Raw genomic sequence first — 26,926 nt, 5'->3', positions numbered from 1 at the left:
CTGTGTTGGGTCTTCATTGCTGCACGCAGGCTTTCCCTAGTTGTGGCAAGCGAGGGGCTACTCTTTGTTGCAATGCATAGGCTTCTCACTGTGGTGGCTTCTCCTGTTGTGGAGCATGGGCTCTAGGCACATGGGCTCTGTAGTTGCAGCACACAGGCTCAGTAGTTGCAGCACGTGGGCCCTAGAGCACGTAGGCTTCAGTACTTGTGGCACGTGGGCTCTAGAGCGCAGGCTCAGTAGTTGTGGTGCACGGGCATAGTTGCTCTGCAGCATGTGGGATCTTCCCAGACCAGGGCTTGAACCTGTGTCCCCTGCATTGGCAGGCAGATTCTTAACCACTGTGCAACCCCAGAAGTCCCGAGTCCAGTGACTTTTGTAATTGAAATGTATTTTCTTCCTGACTTCCATTAGGTAATTGGAACTGTATTCCCAGGGATAATAATTTTGGCCTCAAGACATAACTGAAAGCATACAGGACTACAGTGTATATTCTTAAATGGCATAACTAGAGGAAAGCTGATGATTTTATGGCACAACAAAGGCACACAAAGAAGAGAAAGGGAAATCTCTCCCAGCAGCCTCAGAAGCAGCGGATTAAAGTTCCACAATCAACTTGATGTACCTGCATCTGTGGAATACCTGAATAGACAACGAATCATCCCAAATTGAGGAGGTGGACTTCGAGAGCAAGATTTATGATTTTTTCCCCTTTTCCTCTTTTTCCGTGTGGATGAAAGGCTCTTCGTGCTGCAGCCAGGAGTCAGTGCTGTGCCTCTGAGGTGGGAGAGCCAACTTCAGGACACTGGTCCACAAGAGACCTCCCCGCTCCACACAATATCAAACGGCAAAAATCTCCCAGAGATCTCCATCTCAACACCAGCACCCAGCTTCACTCAACGACCAGCAAGCTACAGTGCTGGACACCCTATGCCAAACAACTAGCAAGACAGGAACACAACCCCACCCATTAGCAGAGAGGCTGCCTAAAATCATAAGAAGTCCACAGACACCCCAAAACACACCACCAGACGTGGACCTGCCCACTAGAGAGACAAGATCCAGCCTCATCCACCAGAACACAGGCACTAGTCCCCTCCACCAGGAAACCTACACAACCCACTGAACAACAAAGGCACAACTAGAAGATCTCCCCAGAAGCTGCATCCACTCCTCTCCAAAGTCAGTTCTAGTTGGAGGAAGATGGGCCTTGATTCTTATCTAGTCCTTTAAAATCAAAGAGTCGTTACAAATCACCAGTTTTAAACCTTGTACTTTTCGGTGCTCTTTATCAATGGCTTTAGCTTGTGGTTGTCTGTTTAGGGACTAATGTAATAACGTATTTTTTCACGGTCCTTCATGAGCTCTTTAAGGAAAACCCTGGTCTTTTTACCCCAGAGAAGCATAGAGATCATTTTCATAATTTATTATTTCTTTAAGTGCAGAGTGGATTTCCCTTAAGAGGAGCACAGCGTGGCCCACTTAATACAGATCCTGTGAATAATGCAGTGGGACTTGAAGGATTCAGGTTTTAAGTGGGCTGTAGTCACCCAGCCGAGAGAGATGAGTAAAGGCCCAGCCACCCAATCCTTCCCATCCAACAGAGCTGCCTTCTCCCGACAGGGCCCAAGGCCCAGGGCAGATCTGCTGCTAATTTTGCCAGGGCCTTTCCCCAGAAGGAAAAAGACCTATGTCTGAGAGGCGGACTGTGCTCCATACCCCACCCTATTTTATTTCCTCTGATTTGCTCATTCATTCACTCACTCACATATCCACCCATCTATCCATTCATTCATTGAATATAGACCAGGGCAGTTGGGATTCCACCGTGAATAAGACACAGTCTGTGCCAACGAGAAAGCTCGCCAATGAGGCAAGGAGTGCCAGGCGCTACAGAGGGGTGTGTACCTAACATGGTGGAGCCTCTGAGGATGGCTGCTCCCCGGGCAAGTCAGAAAAGGTTCCACAAGGAGAGGGCTGAGTTGAGCCTTAAAAGTGTTTGCAGGTGGAGAGAGTATGAGTGCAAGAGGGTGGGGAGTGGAGGACAGTGACATTCTAGATAGAACACAATTCAGATACACTGACCAAAGACAGAATGGAAGGGTGGAGAAGCTCTGAGTAGCTGTGGGAAGGGAGGATTGTAAGAAACCACCTAGAGAGGATAGAGACTAAGATGTAAAGAGCTGAGAGTAGGATAAGGAGCTGTCCTTCAGGAGGGTGCATGGAGGGTGGGGAGAAGGCGTAAAGGTTGCAAGGATCCAAGCCCACATTCCAAACATAATGACAGGAGAGCTGCTGGAAGACCTCAGACTCATCTCTCGCAGGTTAAGGACTCAGAGCCTCCAACACCAGCTCTCATCTGCAGAAGAAGGCCCTCTGTGCAGTCTTGATGGCAACTAGGGCTCCACGGAAGAGTTTGCCCTAGATCTGGGAGGCAGCCTGGGTCCCAGGGCCTAAGACACAGGTCCTGGACCAGCCCAGTGTCCCTAGAATAAAGTGGCAGGGGGTCTTTGCCCCCATCGTCCTCTCCATTTGGAAGGCCCGCTCCCAAATTCCAGGTCACTGCTGTCGAAGTCCTGCACATCCCTCTCTGTTCTCCTCCAATGCACCCAGGCTTTCTGCATCTGTTCTCCCCCACTGCGTACACTCAGGACTATACATCCTTCATTCCATCCTGAATTACAGCCACCTGTGCACATGCCAGCCCCCTCCGCTGGCATGCTGTTCCCATGGGAAGGTTCTATTGTTGATACAGAGCTCTACGTGACCCTCAAGGCTGCAGCCCACAGTAGACGTTCAAGTTGCGTTAATCAAACTGGCTTAGATGACCCCTCTGAGCATCTCCATGGACACAGAGCATGCAGAGGTGTGAGGGGATCAGAAAGGGGAGGTGACTGAGAGACTGGCCTTGTGTCAGGCCCTCCTCAGCCCCCCCAGCCCCCAGGGAGGCTCTGTGGAATTGTGTTTTTCCTCTGTTTGGGGTTGAGCCTGTGTTTAGTCCCTGGAGGGGCCGGCATTATTCTCCTCAAGGTTTCAAGGGGGTTGAGAAGCGTTTCATGTTTCTCTGTTTGGCAAATAGTTCATCCCCTGCCTCCCCTCCCAGGAATCAGGAATCTCAGAAATTAAAGCCAGAGGGATTCGGGTTTCTTTCCGAGGAGGGGCTGCCACAGCAGATGCCAGTCGAGCCAGGAGGTGGTGGTGCAGGTGGGGGGCACAGCGCCTTGGGTTTTCTCTGCGGGGGTGGGAAGTGAAGGAAGGAACAGCTCTGGATAAAAAGCCCCGGGGCGCGGAGGGCAGGCTCCGATTGCCTGCTCCTGCCAGACCCCTTTCTTTCAGAGCAGGGTTGGGACCACAGGGACCAAGAGCAGCCATTCTGCTCCCTCCTGGGGGCACGTTTCTCTTCTGGTGGAAGGGAGAGAGAGCAGGCACGGCACTTGCTGCGCTGGAGAGGGGGCTGGAGGCGCGAGTCCCAGCTGAGAGCGGCAGGCCCGGCCCAGATGCCAGCAGACAGGGATGGGGCGCTGCGGGAGGGACGGGGCTGAACCGGGCTTCTGAGCAGAGGCTCGGAGATGGGCGGGCGATGGCGTGAGCGGCAGAGCTGACACCTGGATCTCCGCTTGCCTCCCCCTGGAGAACACTTTAATGAGGCTCAAAGCTGTAATATCACAGAACGAGCATTAACAATGCTAATTACCTAAAGTTTAGCCCGGGAACGTTCTCAACCCACCCGTCTTGGGAACACACTGTTGTTCCGGCCCTGCTGGAGCATGGATGGGCTGAGGCATGTGACGGAGGAGCTGACAACAGAGTGCCAGTGCGGGCCAGGGTGGGAGGGAGGCGCGGGGCGCCGGGGGAAGGGAGGGTAGTGTGAGCTGCAGGCTGCAGGGACCCCCAGCAGAGGAGGAAGTGAAACCTCCTGGTCGTGAAGGATGTTCCTCCGTGCTGCTTAAGAGAAACCCAAGGGAGAAGCGCCCCTGCCTGTCAGGCCCACTTTGGGGAAAGCTGGGAGCAGAGACTGTGTCCATTTGTCTCCAGGCAGAGGGTGGTGGGCCCACGACGGCCTCCCGCAGCCTCAGGGGACACCCCTCGTGCCCCTCCTGCCATGAAGCCCAAAGGCGTTTTCCCATTGTTGTGTGTGTGTGTGTTCAAAGCAGCTGAACAGAAGTACATGAAATGCATGAAATCAGAGCTGGTCAACGTCTGAGTTCAGGTTTGGGGCTTAGGACCCTTTTATCCACCCCTGCCCCCTGAGGCCCCTGGACATCTCTAAGGCCCCTTCCAGAAGCCTAGGCCTCTGCACTTGGAGAAAGAGTGTTGTACAATGACCTAGACTTCCAGCTTCATTGTGTCTGGCATGAAATCATGTCCTTCCCAGGGGCTGCTTGGAGTCAGGCATTGTTGGACGTCCCGGGGCCTCTGACCCAGGCCAGGAGAACGCACGGATGCTTGCACGGGTACCTACCTGATCTGTTGGCTCCTTACCCAAGCCTGCCTGAGTCTGGGAATGGCTTTATAGACTCTCATGCCTGTATCTACAAAAGGTCACCCAGGGAGATAACGCAAGACTGAGAACTTCCGACTCCTTTCTCCTCCCCCAAGGAGGGGAACTCACACTATCTCTGTCACAATGCCACCCCCTTAGACTCTCTAACATGAGGGGTTATCCCACTGGTCACTCCTTAGTCCCCCCGCCCCATGCTTTTTCCTCTCCCCAAGGAAAGAACAAAGGAAATCCATTCTGCTCTGAATTTGCTTGAACACAATTTGGGTCCCTCTGGTTTCCCCTTCACTCCTCCATCCCTGCGACCCCCTAGAGCCACATCAGTGTCTGGTCTGTGTGAGATCACTTTCCCAGGCCCCAAGACCCATTGCCTCCCCTGAAGCCCTCTCTCAGCAACTGTGGATTGAGACTGGGATGCAAAGCTGGTTCCCTGGGGTCAAAGCAGAAACATCACAGCCCCCCATGCGGATGAAAGGCCTGTGCGTGGGTGTTTGTACCATCTTTTCCTGCCTGAACTTGGTCACAAGCCTGAGTCCCCTCGCTGCTGGAATGAGCAACTCAGCATTGCCAGCCCAGCTCCCACCTGACGCCACACCGGATGAAGGCCTGGCCTTTCTGCTCTGGCCCCTGGGTGGGCACATCACTCCCTCCGCAGAGACGGCCCACCGACCTGCTCGACAGCCCATGTCTGCAGCCACAATCAACAGCTCCTCTGCTAGAAAGAACCGCCCTACACTCTGCTTGGAAGGGAAAGCCTGGAGGCACACGATGACTTATTCAAGGACAATGGAGCATTTAATCAGCAAAGGGACTGAAAGAGACCTCGTCTTCCCCTGCTGCCATGTCCACCTGTGTCTTCAAAAAAGCACAAGCAGACTCTGACTAACAGCGCACTGACTGAGACCAGAAGTCCCTGGTTGGGGTCTGGCTCCCCGGATGTCTCCCTGGGCTGTGTCCATCAGATGTCGTATCATTATTACCTGTGTGGTTCGTAAGCCCCGTGGGAGTGGGGTCTTGCTTCTCTGCTGTATCCTGAGTGCCCAGCACATGCTAGAGGCTTTATTTACTTATTTACCTTAAATGTGTGTGGGGGAAACTGACTCCCAACTTGCAGCCTCCGGAAACCACTTCCACATGGTTCAGAAGTCCTGCCCCCAGAGGCTGTTCCTTTGTGGAGGTCGCTAAGCAGGCTTGGGGACTCTCAGGGCAGATATGCCTCCTGCAAAGCCTCTTGCTCCTTACCCTGGGCAGCCACCTCACTGCCTTTGATGGAAGGAGGGGCAATGACTCAGCTGGCTTCTAGATGGGTCCTGAGGTCCCTCCTTCCCCCACCGCGTCCCCACCTCAGCTGTGAGTCATCCTGAGTCATCGGCCTCACCTCCCCCAGAAGCTCCGGGGGCTTCTCTTCAGGATGCCCTGCCCTGGTCCCAGAGGGCCCCTCAGATGAAGCTCATGGCGGTGCTGCCTGCTGTGCCCGCGAAAGCCGCCGTGAGCGTGGCCTCCCTGGAGCCTGTGTCTGACGGGGTCAGAATTGCACCCGCAGGAGCCACTGGGACCTGGAATGTGTTGCTTTCCGGGTCTCCTTGCAAACATGTAAGCTCCAGTGTTTCTCTGGAGCCTGACACACAGGCGCACGTGTGCTCACACACACGCACATGCACGCATGCGCTCACACGTGTAGCCCCACTGGACACCACAGAATGAAAGGGCTCTACTCACACAGGCTCTGTGCCTTTGCGATGGATTTTTAAAGATGGGGTTGGCGGGGGGTGGGGGGGAGAGAATAACCAAAAGTTGCCAGGAGTTTTGAAGGCTTTTATTTGTTTCCACATTCTCTAAATTGCAGACAAAAAGATTCGCTACGTAGATCACCGACACTGCTAACCAACCACAGAACGAGGATACAACCACAGCAAGGAAGGGGCAGGGCCTGCGACTCAGTCTTTGTGGACGTGCAAGGGCTCCACGGAGGGGCTGAGGTCCAGGGGTCCCCAAGATAAAGGCTGCTCGATGCCCACTTCAACTTGGCTACGGGACTTGACATCTCCCAGGCGCCCCTCCCAGCAGCCGGTCAGGACAGGAGGAAGGCGGGGGCAGAGGGAGGGGTCCTGGTTCATGGGCAGTCCTCCCAGCCAGCCCTCTTCTGAAGGAAGCAGTGGACTCCACTTCTGGGCAAGTTCTCCTCAATGGATCCAAATCCAGATGTGGGCTGTTTCCAACCTGGAGATCCTCCTGGAGACTCACAGTACACCCGCTCTCTGGGCAGTCACAGGACCCTCGCGTCCTCTCAGGACACTGGGAGACGTGGCACAGCCTCATCTCCGATACCGAAACACTGAGAGACTCAAAACATCCCTCAGACAGGGCAGAAATGTCACAGCACTTTTCACACCAGAAGCCACAAAAGAGTGGAAACTTAACACACAGGAGAAAGGAGCAGCCCCGGAAGGCAGAGGAGAAGAGTGGAGCACACGCACCTACAGGGGTGACAATCACCTGAAATCGTCAGGGGATGGGGGCTTTTGTTTGTCTGTTGCTTTTTTATTTTTTCTTTTTGCGGTACGCGGGCCTCTCACCGCTGCGGCCTCTCCCGCCGCGGAGCACAGGCTCCGGACACGCAGGCCCAGCAGCCACGGCTCACGGGCCCAGCCGCTCCACGGCACGCGGGATCCTCCCAGACCGGGGCACGAACCCGCGCCCCCTGCATCGGCAGGCGGACTCCCAACCACTGCGCCACCAGGGAAGCCCCACTGTGGTGGCTTTTTACAGGAGCCAACGGAGATCTCTCCTTCAGACCATTACACACAGCTCCCTAAGTCTGGAGCCCGTCTCTCTAACCCTGTGAAAGCTGTGTCTGCCTCAGCCCTGGACACTGTCAGAGCACCCGAGCAGCTCAGGGCTGGACGACTCTAAGCTGTCTCATCAGTGGGAGGAAATGGGGTATTGGATCCCAAGGTCCAGTGGGGAGGGCGTTCGAGGGAGCAAACAAGGAAGACCCTTGTTAACAGGCATTTCTATTGCTGGAGGTCAACTCTCTTGGCCATTCTTTTGTGACTAAGAGTTTTAGAAAGGGTTGAGGCGGCGGGGGTGGGGGGGGCGGGGGGCGGGGATGGGCACGGTGAAAGAGACAAGAAAGCATTTCGGAATGACGGGGATACACTGTGAAAATGGCTTCCTCTCTTGTCCCCACACCTGCAAGAAATGACCCCGAATTTGCATCTTATCTGCAGGTCTAGAGATATAAATGCATCCTCAGCAACTGGAGATCATTGGAACATCTCCTCCAGGGGTCCCCTTTCCAACCACAGCCCAAAGCAATCTGGGGACAGTAAATGCCTGAGGCTGCGAGGCACCCACGGTCTATTCACCGGCTGGGACAGGCAGTGTGGAAGCTAAACGGACCCATTCCCAGGTTCCTCACGCTCTGACTCAACCGGAGCCTGCAGAGGCTTCAGCTTCCTGCCATCCCCTCCTGAGGGACCCCTTCAGCCTTCCTACCCCAGGGGCCACAGCCCACCCAGAGGAACCCCAGGAAGCCCACCAAAGCCGCCAGAACCAGCCTCTCTCTGAGGAGAAACACAGTGGGGCTTTAGGCAACTACGAGAAGAAAATCAATTTCTCTAGGCTTCCTGGCAGAGATGTTCCACTTTTTGGCTCTCAGAGGGGAATGTTATCGAAACCGGGTTTTTAAATTGCCCTCAGTCTAAACACATTTGGGAAGGGAGGCACAGACCTGTCTGAGGACTTGTTCTGGCTCTCATGCTGGTGGACTGTGTGACGTGGATGGGACAGCCTCTCCCCCAGGCCTCCATTTCCTAATTGGTCCAGTGGGTCAGCATCAGGCTGGGAAGGGGTCTGAGCAGACTGGATTCGCAGCCTGAGAGCAAACTTGAGTGGAGGTGGAGGGGAGACCGTCTTAAGGCTCAGCCCACTGGGCCAGCGATGTCCACCCTTCATGGAGCCTTGGCCGGTCGGGGGGTGGGGGGCGGGCGCTGTGAGCTCAGGGTCCAAGGCCAGCTGCCTGGGGGCCGTGCTGCCAGTCTGGCCTGGTTGGGATCCAAGTCAGATGGGCTTCCCCTCCCTCCTCCCGCCAGCAAAAGAGACTGGTGAAGCTGGGTCAGTTGGAAGAGCCTCGCCCACAGGCTCTCAAATGGATGGATGGATCAAGTTCCAGAATGCATTGCGGGTTCTCAAGCACTTTAAAACCTGACTCCCGGCCAGGCATCATGAAAGCCTCGTGTCCCTGGACTCTCCACAGAAATCACCAAAACCGCCTGCTGGGAGCCACGTGCCGTCCAGGGAAGAGCCTGCCCCCAAGAGAAAGCGCAGGCTGCTTTAGGCCATCTCTGAGCTGACACCTACCCGGAGGCAGACATGTGCCTTCCCCCAGCCCAGGCGCTCAGCCTGAGAGCCAACTTGGTGCGGCTTCCTCAGCTGGAATCTGGCTGTGACATGTGCAGAGGAAGCGGGAGCTGGAGCAAATGGCCAATTTCTGGTGCTGTCAATACAGACAACGGGAGTCTAACGGAGCGTGAAACTCGGATCTGACGGACACCTGGCCAAAGGAGGGCATAGGAGATTTACTGAAAATGCCTTCACGTCGCCCACCCGCACCAAGCCAGAAACGCTGCACAGCTGAGACAGCCTGGCTGGGGTCTCCACGGGAGTCCACCCAACCCATGCATGAGGCCCCCATCCCACCACTATTCATCTCTGCTTCCTCCAGTGGGGACTGGACTAGACCATTGCGTGGGTCACTTTCTACCTCTGATCAGGCCCTGCCAGTCGCACCTGCCTGCCCGCCGTCCCAGGAGTGGAAAGGCAGCATCTGGAGGCACAGGCTCAGAGTCCCTCTGGCTGGTGACATACTCCAGCCCAGGTGGCTTCATCGTCTCACTCCCGTTCATGTTAAGGATGCTCGTCTTCCAAGGGCAGCCAGTGCTTGGGAAACTTAAAAGCAACCAGGCTGAGGTCAACTGCTCTCTTCTCCCCAACCCCCAGAGGGTGAGAATAACTGGACACCTAAGCCTCATCCTCTACTGATGAACATGGGTCCCAAACAGAGAGACCCAGACACACATACACCTCCCCTGACGGCACACCAGGGTGACCAGGGTCCCTTGGGGGAGTGTAATTTTGGGGGCTGAAAAGCAGCAACTTTGGGCCGAGGTGTGCTTTATTTCCCCAGCACATCTGGGGAAATACCCGGCCAAGTGTTTTAGCCAGCACCAGCCTGCCCAGCAACCAATCATGGCAGGCAAGAAGTGTGTTCATTTTCCTCTGGAGGAAAGATGCCCAGAGTGGGCCAACATGGCACATGAGGGGTGGGCGAGGATGGACACACTCCCTTTCCCGGTCCAAGGCACAAAGGCTCCCTAAGCATCTGAGCATTTCTTGCCAAAGCGTGACTCTCTGCTTTCCCAAATGCCACATGGACCAGATGCATCGGTGAGCTGGGACTCTGCCTCCCTACCCCGCCTCTCTCCAGCCACCTGCCCCCACCGCCTCTGCTCTGGGATTGTTCTGTTTTCATGCTCTCACTCACATATTTGTGTTTCTTTCCTTTTTTACTAGTACCTAATTTGGGCCTCTTCAACTACGTGGTGAAAATGTGCAGGGGGGTTATTTTCTTTTTCTTTTGTGCTACTGTTTCTTTCCACCACCACCCAGTCCTGCAACATCCGGCATGGCAGGAGGGACAGGGGTGGTGGTGGAGGGGGAAGGTGCAGGAAGGGAGAAGGCTGGATAAGAAAGAGGAGAACCAAGGTCTCGGTGGGGAATGATCATGAAAGGGCAACGTCAGTAAAACCCACAGCCCCAGTTCTACCTATAAAATCTTTGCAATCCCTTAGACAAAGCAGAATCGAGACTTTTTTTTCCAGGTTCCCAACTACTGCCAAAACATCTTCCCCAAAGAAGCAGGGGAGAGTGAAGGGGAGAGATGAGAGAGTCCTTGCAGCCAGTGGTTTTCCAAGCACGAGGCTCCCTTTTCAACTCCCTGTGGTTGTGCAGGGGCTAGAAGCTGGGGGAGCCAGCCTGGGAGAACCCGGGGGAAAGAAAGCATCTTGTCTGGCAGCTCCTGGTTACTGGCAGTTCTCCCTCTTGTCCTGGAGCAACACATAAGGTTCGCTTTAGTTCGTTATTCGAGGGGTGCGTGCGTGTGTGTGTGTGTGTGTGTGTGTGTGTGCACGTCTCTGTTCTCATCCATATTAATAACATTGATAGGAATGATAGGGGTGCAGAGAGGCAAGCAAACGGGATGCAGTGAGTGTGAAGATAACCTGGAGACTTGAGGGGTCGTGTTGCTGAGGGAGAAGAGAGGTCCTGGGGGCCCACCTCCCCCCCCATTTCCTACAGCGACCACTTACCCCTTCATTTCCCCACCACAGCAGCCTTTTTTGCCAGACTGGGTTGGTACCATCCTGAATGGCCACTCTGCTCGCTGCCTGGGCTAGAGGTCAGGATTAGTCATTGTATCTCCTGTCCAAGAGGGTTCTGGCTGCCCGCCAGTCCCGGTCCCTGCCTTCCTCTGGCCTGCCTGGGAAATGTCACCATCAGCACAAATACTTCCTTCTCTTGGCGGGGCCAAAGAGGGGGAAAGCCTGCAATGACCCTCTTTCAAAACACTGGAGCGAAGACAGGGAGGGGACTGGGAACACAGGCCGTGAGCAGGGGCGTCCCTGCGCCCTCTGACCCCCGTCCTGCCCCCTCAGCCATCTGAGGGGACACGACCAGGGCTCACTCAGAGCCCAGAGCGCCTCCTCCGGGAGCCCGGCCCCTTCCGAAGCTTTCCGCTCACACAGGGAGCCCCTGTTCCTTCTGGGCAGGCCCAGACCCTTCCAGTCCCAGTCCCCTGCAGGCGCTCCCTGGGCCTCTCTTCCCAGCAGCCTGGGGAAGGCGCCACGCAGCCAACGCTTCCCAGGAGCCGCTGCTGAGAGGCTCAGGGGGCGTCCCTGCTCTCACAGCCAGGGCACCCGGGCAGGCAGCACCCAGGGACATCTTCCTCTCCCTCTGGCCTCCCTCTCAGAACAATTACCTCAGCTGTCCCACCTCCTTAGAAAGGGACCCAGCTCCCCAGGGTCAAAGCCCCGCTCTAGCTGCCTCAAAGGCCCTGAACTAACCCATCTGTTCTGCTGTTTCTCCCCCCCACCGCCCCGCCCAGGGCTGGTGGCTGCAGAGAATCATAACCAGACCCCCAAGCCCTGGAATGTTCAGGAACTCAACCCACTGACAGCTGCAGAGCCCACCTCTGACCACTGACCAGTGAGACCCAAGGAAGCCAGCAGGGCTGTGGGCCCAGGTGGGGAGGCTTGTAGGCCTGAGGCAAATGAAAGTATCTGTGCTTCCCACCACTTCCCCATTCCTCACCTGACATCCAGAGGAATCCAACCGCATCCTTTGGGGGTGGGGGTGGGGGTAAGATCGCAAAAAGGGGAGTACACAGCAGGGGTAGGAGGAACCCCATCCACTTTGCCGGGTGGTGGGGAGGACTGGCCAGGTGCCCCCTCTCTTGGTGTCCCAGATGCTGGCATCCTGGACTCGGGGACTGGATGGGGAGGGCCTCCCAGGCCCGACCCCTCTGGAAGCAGCGCCTAGAAATCCTCTGTTCCCAGGGTTGCAGGCCGTGATCTAGCCCGTCCTTTGCTGCCACCTCTTTCCCCACCAAGCCCCGTCCTTCCATCCAGACCAGGAGGACCTCAACAGCTTATCTCACTAAGTTCGAAGGACACTTTTTCTGTGGGGTTGGGAAAATCCACATCGACCGGAAGACCCTCTGTACCTCCCACCTCCAGCTGGGTGAGGGGCACCACTCCTGCCTGCTTTGCCCTCTGAAGCCCCCCAACCAACGGGGAGCCAGAGGCCAGGGGGCCTTGAAAAAGGAAGAGCTGTCCTGGTGTCCAGAACTGACAAAGGCTGGGCCTTTGGGGGAAAAAAAGAAAAGCACGTTACCAGGAACTCAGGCCTGAGGAAAGAAAAGGGCGGGGAGGGGGGGTGGGGTTATAATAACTCTTCCTTTCCATGCCCTCTAGTTATTTAGGTGCAGGACTTCTTTGTGAGTGGAAACCAGGTCTCTGGCCCCCTCCTCAGGTCCCCCTCCTTTTACTTCTCTTCACTTCTCTTTACCTTACTTGAAAGATCTTTGACCTTCCCCACTCCTCCCTCAGGGCCGCCCCTTCCTCCCCCATCTCCAGGGATGGGAACGTACCACAGGTGACAGCGGTGCCCAGCTCTGAAAAGGAGGCAGGCGTGGTGGTCAGGGCATCCTCACTGGGAGTGTGAGCGCGGCTCTGCCCCCCGGGAGCCATGTCTCCCTTGGGTTGGGCACGGGCACACCCTAAGGAGGGGCCCACGGTGGGCAGCAGGGGAGAGGCTGGGGGGTCGGGGAGCAAGAGAGGAAGGGAGGCTGCCGTCCCAGCACCTGCATTCAGTCTGAGAACCACCTGAGGGGCAGGGAAGGTGGGTGGTCCTCAGAGCTCCCCACCAACCCCCTACACACGACTCAAAGAGGATACTAGGGGCCCCTCTTCTCTGAGTCTGGAAGCCTAAGTGTGCCCATAATCTTTCTTCGAGAGCACAGATCTCTCTCCTAAACTTGCCCCCATAGGAAAAGTAATAATAATCCTCTAATTTTTCTTCCTTAAAATATCTGAACTTTTAAAGGGAAGGGCCAAAAGGAATCATGCTGTGTTCAAAGCACAAAGACTAAATAAGATGCACCATGAGTGTAACTCTCCAGGGTAGCATGCAACCATCACCGTGAAACCCAAACCCTCCCCCAACCTTAAAACCTGTTATCTTCCCCAGCTCTGAAGGACTCTGGCCTCCCTCCCTCCCCACCCCCGCGGGCTGGCTACATGGTCCCAGACGGCCTGCGCTGAGCCTGGGGAAGCAGCTGCTCTCCTAGGCCTGCCTGGCTCCCTACCTGACCCTGGGGCAATGACAGGAGCAGGGGCTCATTGGGACCTGCTGGCTCCTGCCTTGGGGGCTCTGAGCCAGTGGGGGGTTTAGAAGGAAAGCCGCCGGAAGGTAAATCTCCTGGCAGGGGCCTTGTCTCTAATTCCTCACGCCAGTGCCTCCAACTGGACTTGCTACAGGCCCGAAAAGCAGTTTCAAAAATACCCACAGGAAACAGAGGGTTTCAACTTCCGGTTGGGATCCCGCAGCCTCACCTCCTCTCTGGTCGGCGGGAGCCACAACATCGGGGTGAAGCAGAAGAAAGGCACCCTGGCTGTTCCCAGGGTTTGAGCTGTGAGGCAACAGCACCATTATCTCCACGTGGTGGCCTCTGGACCCAGTGACCAGAACTACCAAGGTGTGGGTCCCTCCCCATGCCAGAGCCCATGCCTGGACCTTCAGCAGCATTACCTCTCGTCCCCGCAAAAACCCTGCCGGAGAAGCCATATCTCCCTGCCTCACAGATGTGGGAAATGAGGCTCAGAGAGGTTAAGTCATTTGCCTGAGGTCAACCAGCTAGAAACTAACAGAGCTGGGCTTTAAACCAAAGTTTTTAAGTGACTGTTACACTGAGCTGAATTATAGCCGTCTCCAGAAGTTAGCACCCCATTCTAGGCTGTGTTGCCCTTATAGAAGGGAGCATCTTCATTCTGAAATCCCCAGCCCCAGGATAGATCTCTCACCTTCCACCACAGATCCATGCTCAGTCACAGTTTTCTTGTCACAGCTTGACCTAGTGGCCCTGACCACAGGCAGCCTCTTCCTTAAAACATAAACCCCCTTTGGTCAAAATGGAGATTCCAAGAAGGCGTCTAACCTTGGCTAACTCACACAAGAAAGGGGGTGTAGAAATCATTTGGGGTCCCTACTTGACAAGCCCAGCTCTCCAGTGATGATTTATATAACATTATGCTTTTTAAGACTCCTGATGTCACTGTGGGACAGGCAGGACAAGTATTTTCTCCATTTCACAGCTGGGCAAACTGAGGTTCAGAGATGTTAAGTGATTTGCCCAAGGTCACACAGCTACTCAATGGCAGGGGCAAAACAAAAACCCTGACCATCCATGTGCACCCTGTGATTCTAGTTCATTCTCTGGGGCTCAAAGAAAGAGCAATTGTTGACCAACACTTTCCTTTTCTCAACACAGAAGGTGATAAATGTGACCATGACTTCTGTTTGCTTGCAGTGTCCTGCAAGTGCCACCTCACAAGCTGGCTTTGCTGTCCCCATTTTCCAGACGGGGAAACTGAGGTCTCCAAAGAAGAAGGGGTTGGGCCCATCCTTCAGGGAGTGAAACTGGGAAGGGAACTATGGGCCTTCCTGATGTCTGGTCCAGACTCCTGGCCACCCTCATCCCTGTGGAAGGTTACAGCACCGTCCTTGGTCTGCGAGACCCAATCCTACCCTCTCAGCTTCTGTGGCGGCAAGTGTGGCTGGAGAGAGAACAGAGCCACCCCATCATCTGCGTTGAGGTGGGGAACAGATTTGCACACACTCCAAAGAGGGTCTGTCACTTGTAGGGTCACTATTTTGGTTTCAGATTTGCTTTTTTTTAACTTTTAAGCCATTTGTGGCTTTTGAGAACATTTTGATGACTTTTTTCCTAAAATTAAATCAAGGTGATTTTTCAAAACCAATAACCAGGCTTTGAGGACGCTTACTTTGGGTTTTGTGGGAGGACAGAGAGCCGGAGTGGTCAGGAGAGGAAATCTGGCCCTCTGATATGACCCGCCCGGGGTAAATGGACGATGAGACCACATAGCAACTTCCCAGACCCTCCCTGGGCCTCCGGAATCCAAAACGGGTTCACCAACCAGCAGGGGGAAGGAAATATCTCATGAGGAAGATGAAAATCTCATCTGGTCAGGCCCTTTAAACGAGGTCCTTATGTATGCATGGAACCCCCTCCAAGGCCACAGGCTCCTGCAGGAGACTGACTCCCGTCATTGGCCACAGGTCACCCCGTAGAGGACCTGGGGGAGACCAGCACAGCTCGGCTGTGTGCCAGGCTGCCCCGAGTCTGCCGGCCAAGAGCAATTAGCCAGGAAGAAGGGCTCTTGCCAAGTCTCGGCGAGAAGGCCGCAGCCCGGCAGAGGTAGCCCAAGCGGCCAGAGCCTCTGGGGCTCCAGGGGCTTCTTCAGGAGCTGAAGGACTAAAAATAACTTGGGCCTTTGTTGTAAGCAGCCAGACCACAGAGATGGAGCTGATGTCAAGGAAGCTGAGCGTGCGCCAGGGTCCTGCTCACCGAGACCTGTCCTTTAGGCAAATGATTTTTCCAGAAATGTGTCAGTTTTTGTGTGTTGCTGCTGTTGCCACTGCTGCGGAGAGTCAAAGGCAGCCCGGTCCGCTCCAGCCCACAGGGCTGACTTCCAACACAGACTTCTGGGAACTGAGCCTCCCCAACTCTGGCTTCTCAAAAGGAGAGTCCAGCATGTACTGGGGAGCTTAGGAGACAGGAGCAGCCCTCGAGCTGAAGCTTCTGTGTGATTGTCGCCCTGGTCATAAATAATCACATCACCCCAATTATTTGTTTAGGGAACAATCATTTCTCCCCCATCCTGAAATTTCAAGAGTCAGGTCTCAGTAGACAATGGCAAACATACACTATGTGGAAGGAAGGAATTACTTGGGAAAAGGAATTCGTAGTGTCACATCAATACTGAAGGGTTTCTCAGAGCTGCAGTCCTTGGGACCAACCTTCAGATTCTTGACCTGGCAGCCTTCACTCACATTCCTGGTTCTTGAGTCCCACCAGGGAAAGCTCCAGACCCAGGCTGAGTGGAAGGCAGCGTCTAGGTCTCTTCCTCTGCCACAGGCTGTGGCCTGTCTCTCCTCAAGGATGCCCCAGCTCTGAAGGTCCGGTGCCTTGCCAGGCCATTCCTGATGGACAGCAAATACTGACTGGCTATGGCGGGGCCTCAGAATTATCTTCACAACATTTCCATCCACCCCTCAGGGCCTCCCCCCCACCCCCAGCCCCATCAAGAGATCGCCCTGGCTGTGGATGCCACTGGATATCTGCTGGGGAAGCAGCTCTTCCTCTTCACGGGGACCAAGGAACAAGGAGGGATTTCAGGGCTCCATCGTCTAGAGAGCCTCTAGGTTCCGAGTCTAGAAGTTTCCAGCGGGACTTGTAATAAATAAAAACTTCTCCACAGCTCTTTGCTCCTCTGCTGGGTTCAGGATGAAGAGGCTAAGCTGGGGGCAGGGAGGCTGTGCGAAGATTTCTTGGAACACAATAGATAGGAAACACCAAACCACGCATGAGTGACGGATGGGTGGTCACAAAATGGGACCAGTGGCTCCTTACATGGGAACCAGTGAGAGGGCCGCAGTGCTAGGGTAAATGTGAGGGGGGTCCACAGGGCTGTGGCTGGGGTCCTTCTTCAAAAGTTTACCATCTTTCTGGCAGAAACAGGAGGGGCTGGCTGAAGAACGGAAACCTGTGTGTAGGAGTTAAGCAGATGTCTCGCCCCCTCGGTTCCACGTGTCCACGCCCTCTGTGGTTACTGATGTTCCTTACAGTTGGTCTGTCTGGAAATACAGGAGTAGGGGCTCGATCTGATCTGAACTGGGCTCTGCTTCAGCCTCTCCGGCGGCAAGCCCCATTCTGTGACCTGGGGCCCTAGGCCTGGCAGCCGAAGGCTGAGGCTTTTTCTTTGAGCAGTTCCCAGCATAAGTGGCAGCTCCAGCTCCCTACAAGAAATGAGATGGCATTACTAGCAGCCCCGTCCCCGACCCTCAAGCCCCACCCCTCGACCCTAACCTTTTCGTAAGCCCTGTTTTAGTTTGACTTTCACGATTCAGAGACCGAGTCCCAGTTCTGAGTCTGTCGCTCAGCTGCTCGGGGAAACAGAAAGTGCTCAGAGATGATTGGTTGAACTGCAGTGAAGACCCTCCCTCCTTGGCTGTGCCTCTAACCAGCATCACCGGGTCTGGACCACTTCCTCTAGAAGCTCACACCTCCCCCGCCCTCTCAGCCATATGTCTGGGAAACACCTCCTTGGCCCTCAAGTTGAAATGTCAGCTGGTTGAGCTGTGCCTCAGTTTCATCATCTGTAAAATGGGAGTGGTCATACCTGCTCCGTAGGGTTGTGACGACTAAATGAGACAAGACACGTAAAGCCCTTAGCACAAGGCCTGCACATTAGTGAGGGCTCAGTAAGTGGTAGAAGTAGCTGTTGTTGTTATTGTTGACTTCATCACCATTACCTTCTGGGGGCTCAGCCACTGGGGGATTTAAACAGTACATGTGGTAGCCGCGGTCACAGTCATCACAGAAGAGGAGCTGGTCCTGGTGGAATGCAGAGTAGGAGGAGAGGGGGAAAGTTTGAATTATTTAGAACCAACATCTGGCCCCCACCTACTCCGCCTGCCTTATTTCCATTGATCAACTTCCCTGGACGCCCCTTTCCAGGCCCCATTTAGTGTCCTCACTGTCCCTTGAACATGCCTTGTGCTTTGCCCACACCTGGAATTTCCCCCTCTGTCTCCCAAACTATGCGCATCCTACTCCCACTTAAGAGTTCCGCTCAAATCATAGCTCCTCCAAGAAGCCTTCCTAGACCACCACCTCACACCCAAGCTGAAAGGGATTCTTTATCCTTCTGAACTCACATAGCCAATAATTCTGCCTCCATAAGGGCGGAAAACGAATTTCATGCATTTCTGTGTTCTCCAGGATGATTGCCTAGTGCCTAGAAAGTACTTTCAATGTTTGCAAATTTTAATTGAATTCCTCTCAACCTCACTCTTCCCATTTGTGCAACGGGCAGCAACCATACTTGCTGGTAACATCCATAACACGTCAGAACTTTTTCAGGGTTTCATTATGCAAGTTTGGAGAAATGCAATGCCACCTTTCAGCTCTCAAAAGCCTCTTCGGGGGCTGGAGGCTGGAGCCAGGTGAGAACTGTCCCCTCCAGTGCTGTGGTTAACTTCCAAGGACACAGTAGGCACCTTGGCTCCTGCAGTTCCCTCTGCCTGGAGACTCTCCCAGTGCCTGACCCCTTCTGTTTTGGACCATTCCCTACCCACCCTTCAAGTCTTCAAACACTTCTCTTCCACAAAGCTTCACTAATCTTCGTCAAATGGAATTTCTCTGACCCCTCTTGCATCCTCATAGTACTTTCTCTTCCTTAGGACACTTAATTGTACTTTTCTTTATGCTACAAAGCCTGGCATGTGGTAGACATGTACACCCAGTCCATCTGGAACATGCCTCTTTTGTCCATTCCTTTATAGACTGCAAGGCCCTTGGGGCAGAACCTTGTCTTACTCATCTCCGCATCTCCTTCAGAACTTCCTTGCACATAGTAGCTACTCAGTAAGCGTTTGTGATCTGGTCCCCATTCTCCAGGTTCAGCCCTGTTCTATTCAGTGACCTTTGGGCCTGCTTTGATGGCTTATAAGATGTCTGCAAAGTTAAGTTCTGTATCAAATCTCACCTTGGCTCTCACCAGTGTAGAGATCCTAGAAAAAGTAGATATAGAAGTTGAAAACCCCTGTGAGCAAGCCAATGGGGCAGGAGAGATCATGAATGATCTTTTTTTTATATCATGCTAAGACCTTTCAATAGGACAACGGGAAGCTTCCGAAGAGTTAGCAATAGAGGAATAACATGGTCAGCCTTGCAGTATAGAAAGATCTCACTAGCTGCTGTATAAGAAAAGATATCCAGGTGGAGAGAGATTGGTTCTTGAGGCTGGAAGGCCACTTAGGAGGCTACTACAGTCGTCCAGGTAAGAGATAACTTATGATGGTGGCCTGAACTAGGGTTGTGGCTTGGGGGAGAGAAAAGGGGCTTGCTTCCATCTGAGTGTCATTGATTAGATGTAGAGAGTGATAAGGAAGAAATCAAGGATGTCTTCTAGGTGGTGGCTTGGTCGGCAAGCCAAACGATGTAGCCATCCACTAAGGCGTGGGCAGAGGAGCAGACCTGTGGGAGGCAGAAGGCAACCTCAGCTATGAACATGATCTGTAGGTCTACAGATCACCTGGTGAGGGTGCCTGGAGGCAGCTAGAGGTCGGGAGAGAGGCCTGGGCGTAAGATATGGACTGGGGAGTCACTGGTGATGAGATGGCACTGGAGGTCCTGGGAAGGGAAGTCCAGAGTACGTGAGAGCAGATGTCTTTGAACTTGTGCTCATGGAGGGGTGTTCGTGAACTCCTAGAAATTATATGCACAGCTCTGTGTATAGGTACAGAGGTACATTTTTCTGAGCAAAGGGTAAATCCATAGCTTTCGTTGAATTTTCTGAAAAATCAAGGACTCAAAAAAGTTACTGAGGAGAAGGCCAAGAATAGATCCTTGGGGAACACCAAAGCTAAGGCCCAGGCAGAGAAGAAAGAGACTAAGAAACAGCAGTCAGAAAGGTAGGATGAAAACCAGAACAGTGTGGTTTATTCCAAAAGAGTTACACCATTATTGTTGGAGCTGAAATAAGCTAAATGACAATATGATTTAGGGATAATACAAGGAGAAACCAGTTAGGATAGGGACAGAAAACAGGGAGAGACTTGTGAGAAACAGTATTATTAATATCTGAAATACACTGATAACTCCTACTCTAGTGCTGACACGAGAAATACAAGGGGGTAGAATATACTGGATTGGACTTTCCCAAAGGGAAACCAAGGCATCTGTGGGTTTAAATGTCTCTTTCATGGGTTGACCATTGTCTAGCACCATATTCTCTTCTTTTCCATTTGCTTCTCAGATAATTGCCAGCCAAACCCACCAAAAAAACCCCAGCCCATGCGGACCCCCATGAGAAACACAATTTCAGGACATCTTACTCCCAAGTAGTCAAGAACCAGAATTCACCTATGGCTACAGTTCCAGGAGAATGGGAATCCCTTTCTGGGATGTGCAGGGTAAATCCCTGGCTATGTGAGAGGCACCCCCTATTGCCCGAGCAGCCTCACTCCTTGATTCCTCCCCTAAGGTTCTGCCAAGTCAACAAAAAACCTCTACATTAACACTATTTGTAAAGCCAAAGACCAGAATCAACCCAAATGTCCATCAATAAAGGACTGGTTGAATAAACTAATGAAGAGCTATGCAGCTGTAGGAAGGAGTTAAGATCATGTCTATACATTGCTGTGGAGTAACCTCCGGGATATTCAGTGAAAACGCAAAGTAAAGAAAACAGGTATATCTTTCTACCATTTTCTAAGAAAATGCATCCACTTTCTTATGGATTCATGTGCACATACACACGTTTCCATTTAACACAATAGAAAGATAAACCATAATTTTTTAAAATGGTCCTATAAGCAGAGTGTAAAAGAGGTAGAGATAGAAGTTAGATTTCTTTGAACATACTGTTTATTTTAAAAATTGGACTCTGGAGCCAGTAAATATTTTACATGGTCATAAAGCAAAATTCACAGGGTAACTGTCACTAAAAAAAAAAAAAAAATGAAACAAATGAATCTAATCACGTACTAGTTGGTGGCATAACCACACAGAAAGAAACTATTCCAAGTGACTTGGAAACAAGTAGTTGGACTGTACCTCCTCAGTCAAATATATCTTAAGGACAAAAACAAGTGCAAATATGCATATACATACACATACATATATATATTTCTTTTCAGCAATCATATTAGTGTTGTTAATAGTGGAATTGATATTCTATGTGTGTATCAAATGAGTGGTTATGTTGGTAATGAGTAGCAAAAATTTTGACATGGTTAAAAGAAAATACAGATGTAAGAGTGATAAGGTTAAGTGAAAACCCTATAATTAGTTCTGGCAATGAATTGGAAGTATCAGTGTAAATTCACAGTGTATTTTATCTTTAAAACAAGCAAAACCTATTTTCTAGCTCTGTCCATTGAAAATGCTCCCGAACAATGACTAATGCAGTAAAAATTAGCACCCCATCACCCATATTATATCTTCTAAAAACCATTGCCCACTAAAAGGAACCAGGAGTCATTGGATAAATGGCTGATTCCAGGTCTGGAGCATGAAATGTGTAAGTATCGTTACATATTGGAAAGCAAGGAAACAAATACTACTGAGATAGGGACTTCCCTGGTGGTCCAGCGGTTAAGAATCCATCTTGCAATGCTGAGGACGCCTGTTCGATCCCTGGTCGGGGAATTAAGATCCCACGTGCCGCGGGGCAACTGAGCCTGCATGCCACAATTACTGAGCCCGCTCTCTCTGGAGCCCCTGTACCTCAACAAAGAGCCTGCGCGCTGCAACAAAAGATCCCGTGTGCAGACCTGACGCAGCCAAAAAATAAATAAATATTAAAAAAACAAATACTACTGAGGTCATGTCAGAAGGACTCAGGATCCAAACTGTGTTCCCACTGGAACAAAAGTGGGAACACTGTCCCAAATATGGGACAATTTTAACTGTAATGGATTGAAATAAATCAAGTATGTATAAATCCTCGAGTCCATAGATACTATTTTCTAAAAACTTTGTCACTTTTGTTAGATGCTAGGGAAACATCCCATCATTTTTTAATTTATTATATTGAAATAATTTTAGTCTTAGAGAAAAGTTGCAAAAATGATACAGAGTTTCTGCGCACACTTTACTGAGCTTCCCCTAAAGTTAACATCTTACATTACCACAGCACAATCATGAAAAGCAGGGAATCACCATTGCCATTAGCATGACACTATTGACTAATCTGCAGACCTCACCTCATTTGAATTTCACCAGCTTTTTTTCCCACTTAAGTCCTTTTCTCCAGGATTCAATTCAGGATCCTACATTCCATTTAGTTGTTAGGTATTCTTAGTGCCCTGAATCTGTGACAGTTCCTTGATTTCTTTGTCTTTCATGACTTTGACACTTTCGAAGAGTCCAGGCCAGTGATTTTGTAGAATGTCACTCAGTCTGAGTTTGTCTGATCTTTCTTCCATAAGAGGAGATCTTCTCAGTGCACCTTATCGGGGGCACGGACACCAATGTATCTTATTACTAGTAATGTTACTCTGATCCTATAGTTAAGGTAGTATAGTATCTGTAGTGTAGTTTTTCCACGGTAAAGTTATGGTTTTTCCCTTTGTAACATATTAATAAGTAATCGGGTAGGGGAGATACTTTGAGATCAAGCAAATATTCTGCTTCTCATCATACTTTTGCCTGCTAATTTTAGCATCAATTGATGACTCTTGCTTACAACAACCATACCATGATGTTTGTCTACTGGTGATTTCCCTCTGCCCTCTACATTTATTAATTGTAATCCTGCTCTAAGGAAGAGTTTACCTCTTCCCCATTCATTCATTAATTCATTCACTTATTCAATTTTTAAAATGTTAATATGAATATTTATTTTGTCTTTGGGTTATAATCCAATACTATCATTATTTACTTTGTTGCTCAAATTGTTCCAGATTGGGCCATTAGGAATTCCTTCAAGTTGGTTCCTGTGTCCTTTACCAATTTTTTAGCACCTCCTTACTTTCTAGTACCACAGGAGGCTCCGGCCTCCTCTTACATTTTCCCAGCTCCAGCTATTTCTCCAAGAATCCCTGACTCCTTTTACTGGAGAATGGTATTTAGAAACCAATATCTGGGTGCTATAGGTCCTCATTGCTTCTGGGTTGTCATTGCTTCTAGGCCCTTACGACAGAGTTAGGAAATAAATGTACGTGTAGGTGCACATCTATATTTATTTCTGTATTTATCCACATGTGTGTGTACATATAAATAGTTATAGATATATAAACAAAATATATTATATTTAAAAGCATAAATTCATACTGATACCCCCTATTCCAACCCAGGACCACAGGGTTCAGTCTAGCCTTCCCCCTTTATTTGATTTTTCTTTCTCGGACACTGGGAAACCTGGTTCTCATTATTCACAATATATATGTATCAGTTCAGACCTGCAGACACATCAAGTAGTTTCAGAATGACTAACTCACATGCCTGTGAGAAACAAATTTACTAACTAGCATATAATATGTGTATAGTCATTTCTGTCTTTAGCCTTAAAATACACAGTCAAATGCTACTTTCCAAAGTTATCTAGGTTAATTTTTTCCTTCCCTACCCTTCAGTATGGCCATGTTACTATTTATATTATAGTTAAGTTCATTTGTTACTGTTCATATTCCATTTTCGCTTCCCCCAACTCCTGGCTGAATTTCAGTATTTATCTTGAGGGTATGTGAAACAATACCTTGGTTCAAAGAGTCAGAGCTATACAAAAGGTATTTTCAGAGAAGTGTTACCCCCCATCCCTACTATCCCACCCCCATTTCCCCATTCTTTCTACCCCATTCCCACCTACCCTGTAGATGACCAATCTCTTTAGTTTTTTGCTTATCCTTCCTGTATTTCTTTCACACAAGTAAATAGATATATGTATATTTTCTTATGCCTTTCTTGCAAGAATGGCAGCTTACTGTAGATATCATTTTTACTGTGCTTTTTTATTTAACAAATTCTGGAAATCGCTCCATATTAATTCATAAAGATCTACATCGTGTTGTTGTTGTTTTACAACTGCCTAGTACTTCATTGTGCCATCCTTTATTCAACCATTTTGTGTATAAGCATTTAGGTCATTTCCAATATTTTCCAATTATAAACAGTGTGACTATGAATAACCTTACGCATATGTATTTTCATAGAGTTGTGGGTATATCTTTAGGGTAGATTCCTATAGGTGAGATAGCTGAGTCAAAAGTCAAGTGCACAGTAGCTGTGTTAGGTATTGCTAAATTTCCCTCCAGAAGGGTTGTACCACTTTGTATTCCCACTGACAATATATAACGGTGCCACCTTTCCCACAGCTTCATTAACAGAATGCACTGCCATACTTTTCTTTCCCATTCTTATGGGTAAGAAATGATATCTCAGTTTTGTTTACATTTTAATTTCTTTAATTATGAGTGCATTCAAACTTTTTTTTGCAAATATGTAAGGGTCATTTTTATATCTTTTGTGAACTGTTTTTGATACCTTTTTCACATTTTCTATCAGGTTTATGGTCCCTTGTTCCTCAAATTTTAAGAGTTCTTTATATATTGCCACCTTTATCTGTGGTATATGATGCAAATATTTTCTCCCATTTTATCAGCTGTCTTTTTACTTTATTGTGTTTTTTACTATGCAAATGTTTATGTGGTCAGATTTGTCAACATTTTCTTTTATTCCTTCCGAATTTTGAGTCACAGAAAATCTTTCCTTATATTTAAAGAGAAATTCATCCACGTTTTCTTCTATTACTAGTATGGTTTTATTTTTTATATTTATATTCCCAGTCCACTTGAAGGCTGTTCTTACATATTACATGAGATATGGACCTAATTTTATCTTTTCCCAAATGGTTACCCTGTTGTCCCAGCACTGTTCATGAAAATGTCCATCTTTGATCCAGTAATTTTAGATACAACCTTTATTTTATACTAAATGTCCATATGTAGTTGGGTCAATTTGTGGGTTTTCTATTCCATTCCACTGGTCTTTTTGTCCATACTGTTTTAGTTTCAGAGGCATTACAGTATGTTTTAATATCTAGCAGGGCTAGACTCCCTCCATAATTTGTTGTCTTTCAGTGTTTCCTTGGCTATTCTTGCATGTTTGTTTTTCCATATGAACTTTAGTATCACTTGTCTTGTTCCATTAAAAAGCATGTTGGTGCTTTTATTGGGTTTGAATCAAATTTGTAAATTAACTTAGGAAGAACTGAGATCTTTACAATGTTGAGTCATTCTATCCAAGGTCACACAATGTCTTTTCATTTGTTCAAATCTATTTCTATGCCTTTCAAAAGCATTTAAAATTTTTCTTTATTTAGGTTTTACATACTTACTGTTAAGTTTATTTCTAAATATTTCTTATTTGTTGCTACTGTAAGTGGAGTTTCTCTACCATAATGTCTTCTAACTGGTTATTATTTGTGCATATGAAAGCTATTAATTTTTGTATGGTAATTTTATATCCTGCTACCTTTAATGTTTGAGTTAGCTTTACTATTCATTCTCTAGACTTGCCCAGATATACTATTAAAGTTATGAAATAGAGAAAAACTTTCTACTTTGTTGCCATTCTTATACTTATTGTTTTCTCTTGTCTAATTGCATTAGCTAATATCTCTAGAAAAATTATGAATAGTAATAGAGATAGTGGGCATCCTTACCTGGTTCCTGATCTTAGCAGAAATGCCTCTACTATTTCTCCATTAAATAAGACAATGGCTTTAGTTCTAAGGTATAAAAAGTTTATCATGTTAAGAAAATATCCCACAATTTCTATTTTCTTGAGGGTTTGATCATGAATACGTGTTGAATCCACCCCTTATTTTGAAAACTGATAAATAAAGGGAAAGAATCTAGTATTTATCCTGCCTCTTCTATATAATCTATACATGAAGGTAACCAAATATGAGGTTGGAAAAGTTTCTCTTTATAGAATTATTCCAGCTAATAAACAAAGAAGAAATTATGGAATAAGAATATCACTATTTGCGACCCCTAATGAAATAGTCAGTGTAGTCAAAGATGCTGCCATCATGAAAAGAGAGACACCAGGTATTACATACCTCCTGATGAAAGTATACCTCACTATTTATGAAGTAGTCTTGCTATTTATATATTTTAGAGACAGAGAAAGAAAGAGACAGAGAAAAAGAAAGAGAACCTGGATGTGATCAAGCCTCTAGCTCTAAGCACCAATGTACAAGAAATACAAGAGACAGAGGAAGATGTCAAACACCACCACAGGGATGCAGTTAGTAAAATACAGTCATGGGAAACTCTATTGAACAAATAAATTGATTTCTTCAACCAAAAACATCAAGGGAGGGCTTCCCTGGTGGCGCAATGGTTGAGAGTCCGCCTACCGATGCAGGGGACACGGGTTCGTGCCCCGGTCCGGGAAGATCCCACATGCCGCGGAGCGGCTGGGCCGTGAGCCATGGCCGCTAAGCCTGCGCGTCCAGAGCCTGTGCTCCACAATGGGAGAGACCACAACAGTGAGAGGCCCGCGTAACACAAAAAAAAATCAAGGGAAAAAAGATCAAAATAGAAGGAAACCCTATATATTAAGAAACTTTAAAGACATATCAACTAATTGCAATGTATGAGTCTTATTTGAATCCCAATTCAAATAAATTGTAAATAAAAACGTTTTAAAACAATTTATGATTATTAACACAATGTTTAAGACAATTGAGGCAATAGGAATGTTGACTGGATGTTTCATTATATTAAGGAATCATTGATTTTTTAAAATATTATTGTTAATATTTTAGTTATATTTGTTAATAAGTAAGTCCTTATCTCTTTTTTTAACTTGAAAATAAATATATTCACAAGCTGTAAAACATAAATCCTTATATTTTTAGACACATATGGTATTTACAGGTGAAATGATATTATGACTAGGACTATAATATCGTGGAGAAAGAGGTGGCAATATTTACAAAAACAGGATTGGACATGTATTGATCATTGTTGAAGCTAGTCATGGGGGTACCTCAG

The 26,926-nt window shown here is 49.3% G+C and overlaps 1 protein-coding gene across 3 annotated transcripts in view; it reads right to left on the bottom strand.

Annotated features, from left to right (window-relative positions):
• Nucleotides 1-13,349: 13,349 nt before the first annotated feature.
• Nucleotides 13,350-26,926, bottom strand: part of DPF3 (double PHD fingers 3) — a 257,874-nt gene continuing 244,297 nt past the window's right edge. For 2 of the 3 annotated variants that reach the window (XM_079914741.1, XM_079914740.1), the window contains exons 10-11: nt 17,669-17,750; nt 13,350-17,152 (exon numbers count right to left, since the gene is read on the bottom strand). In XM_079914741.1, coding sequence (XP_079770867.1) covers nt 17,082-17,152; nt 17,669-17,750 — 153 coding nt within the window. In that variant the 3' untranslated portion in view covers nt 13,350-17,081. The remainder of the gene's footprint in view (nt 17,153-17,668; nt 17,751-26,926) is intronic. The other variant, XR_013827308.1, reaches the window with a different exon arrangement.

This window comes from Stenella coeruleoalba (genome assembly GCF_951394435.1).
Source record: "Stenella coeruleoalba genome assembly, chromosome: 2".
NCBI classification, from domain to species: Eukaryota; Metazoa; Chordata; class Mammalia; order Artiodactyla; family Delphinidae; genus Stenella; species Stenella coeruleoalba.
This window is presented reverse-complemented; position numbering and strand designations above follow the sequence as displayed.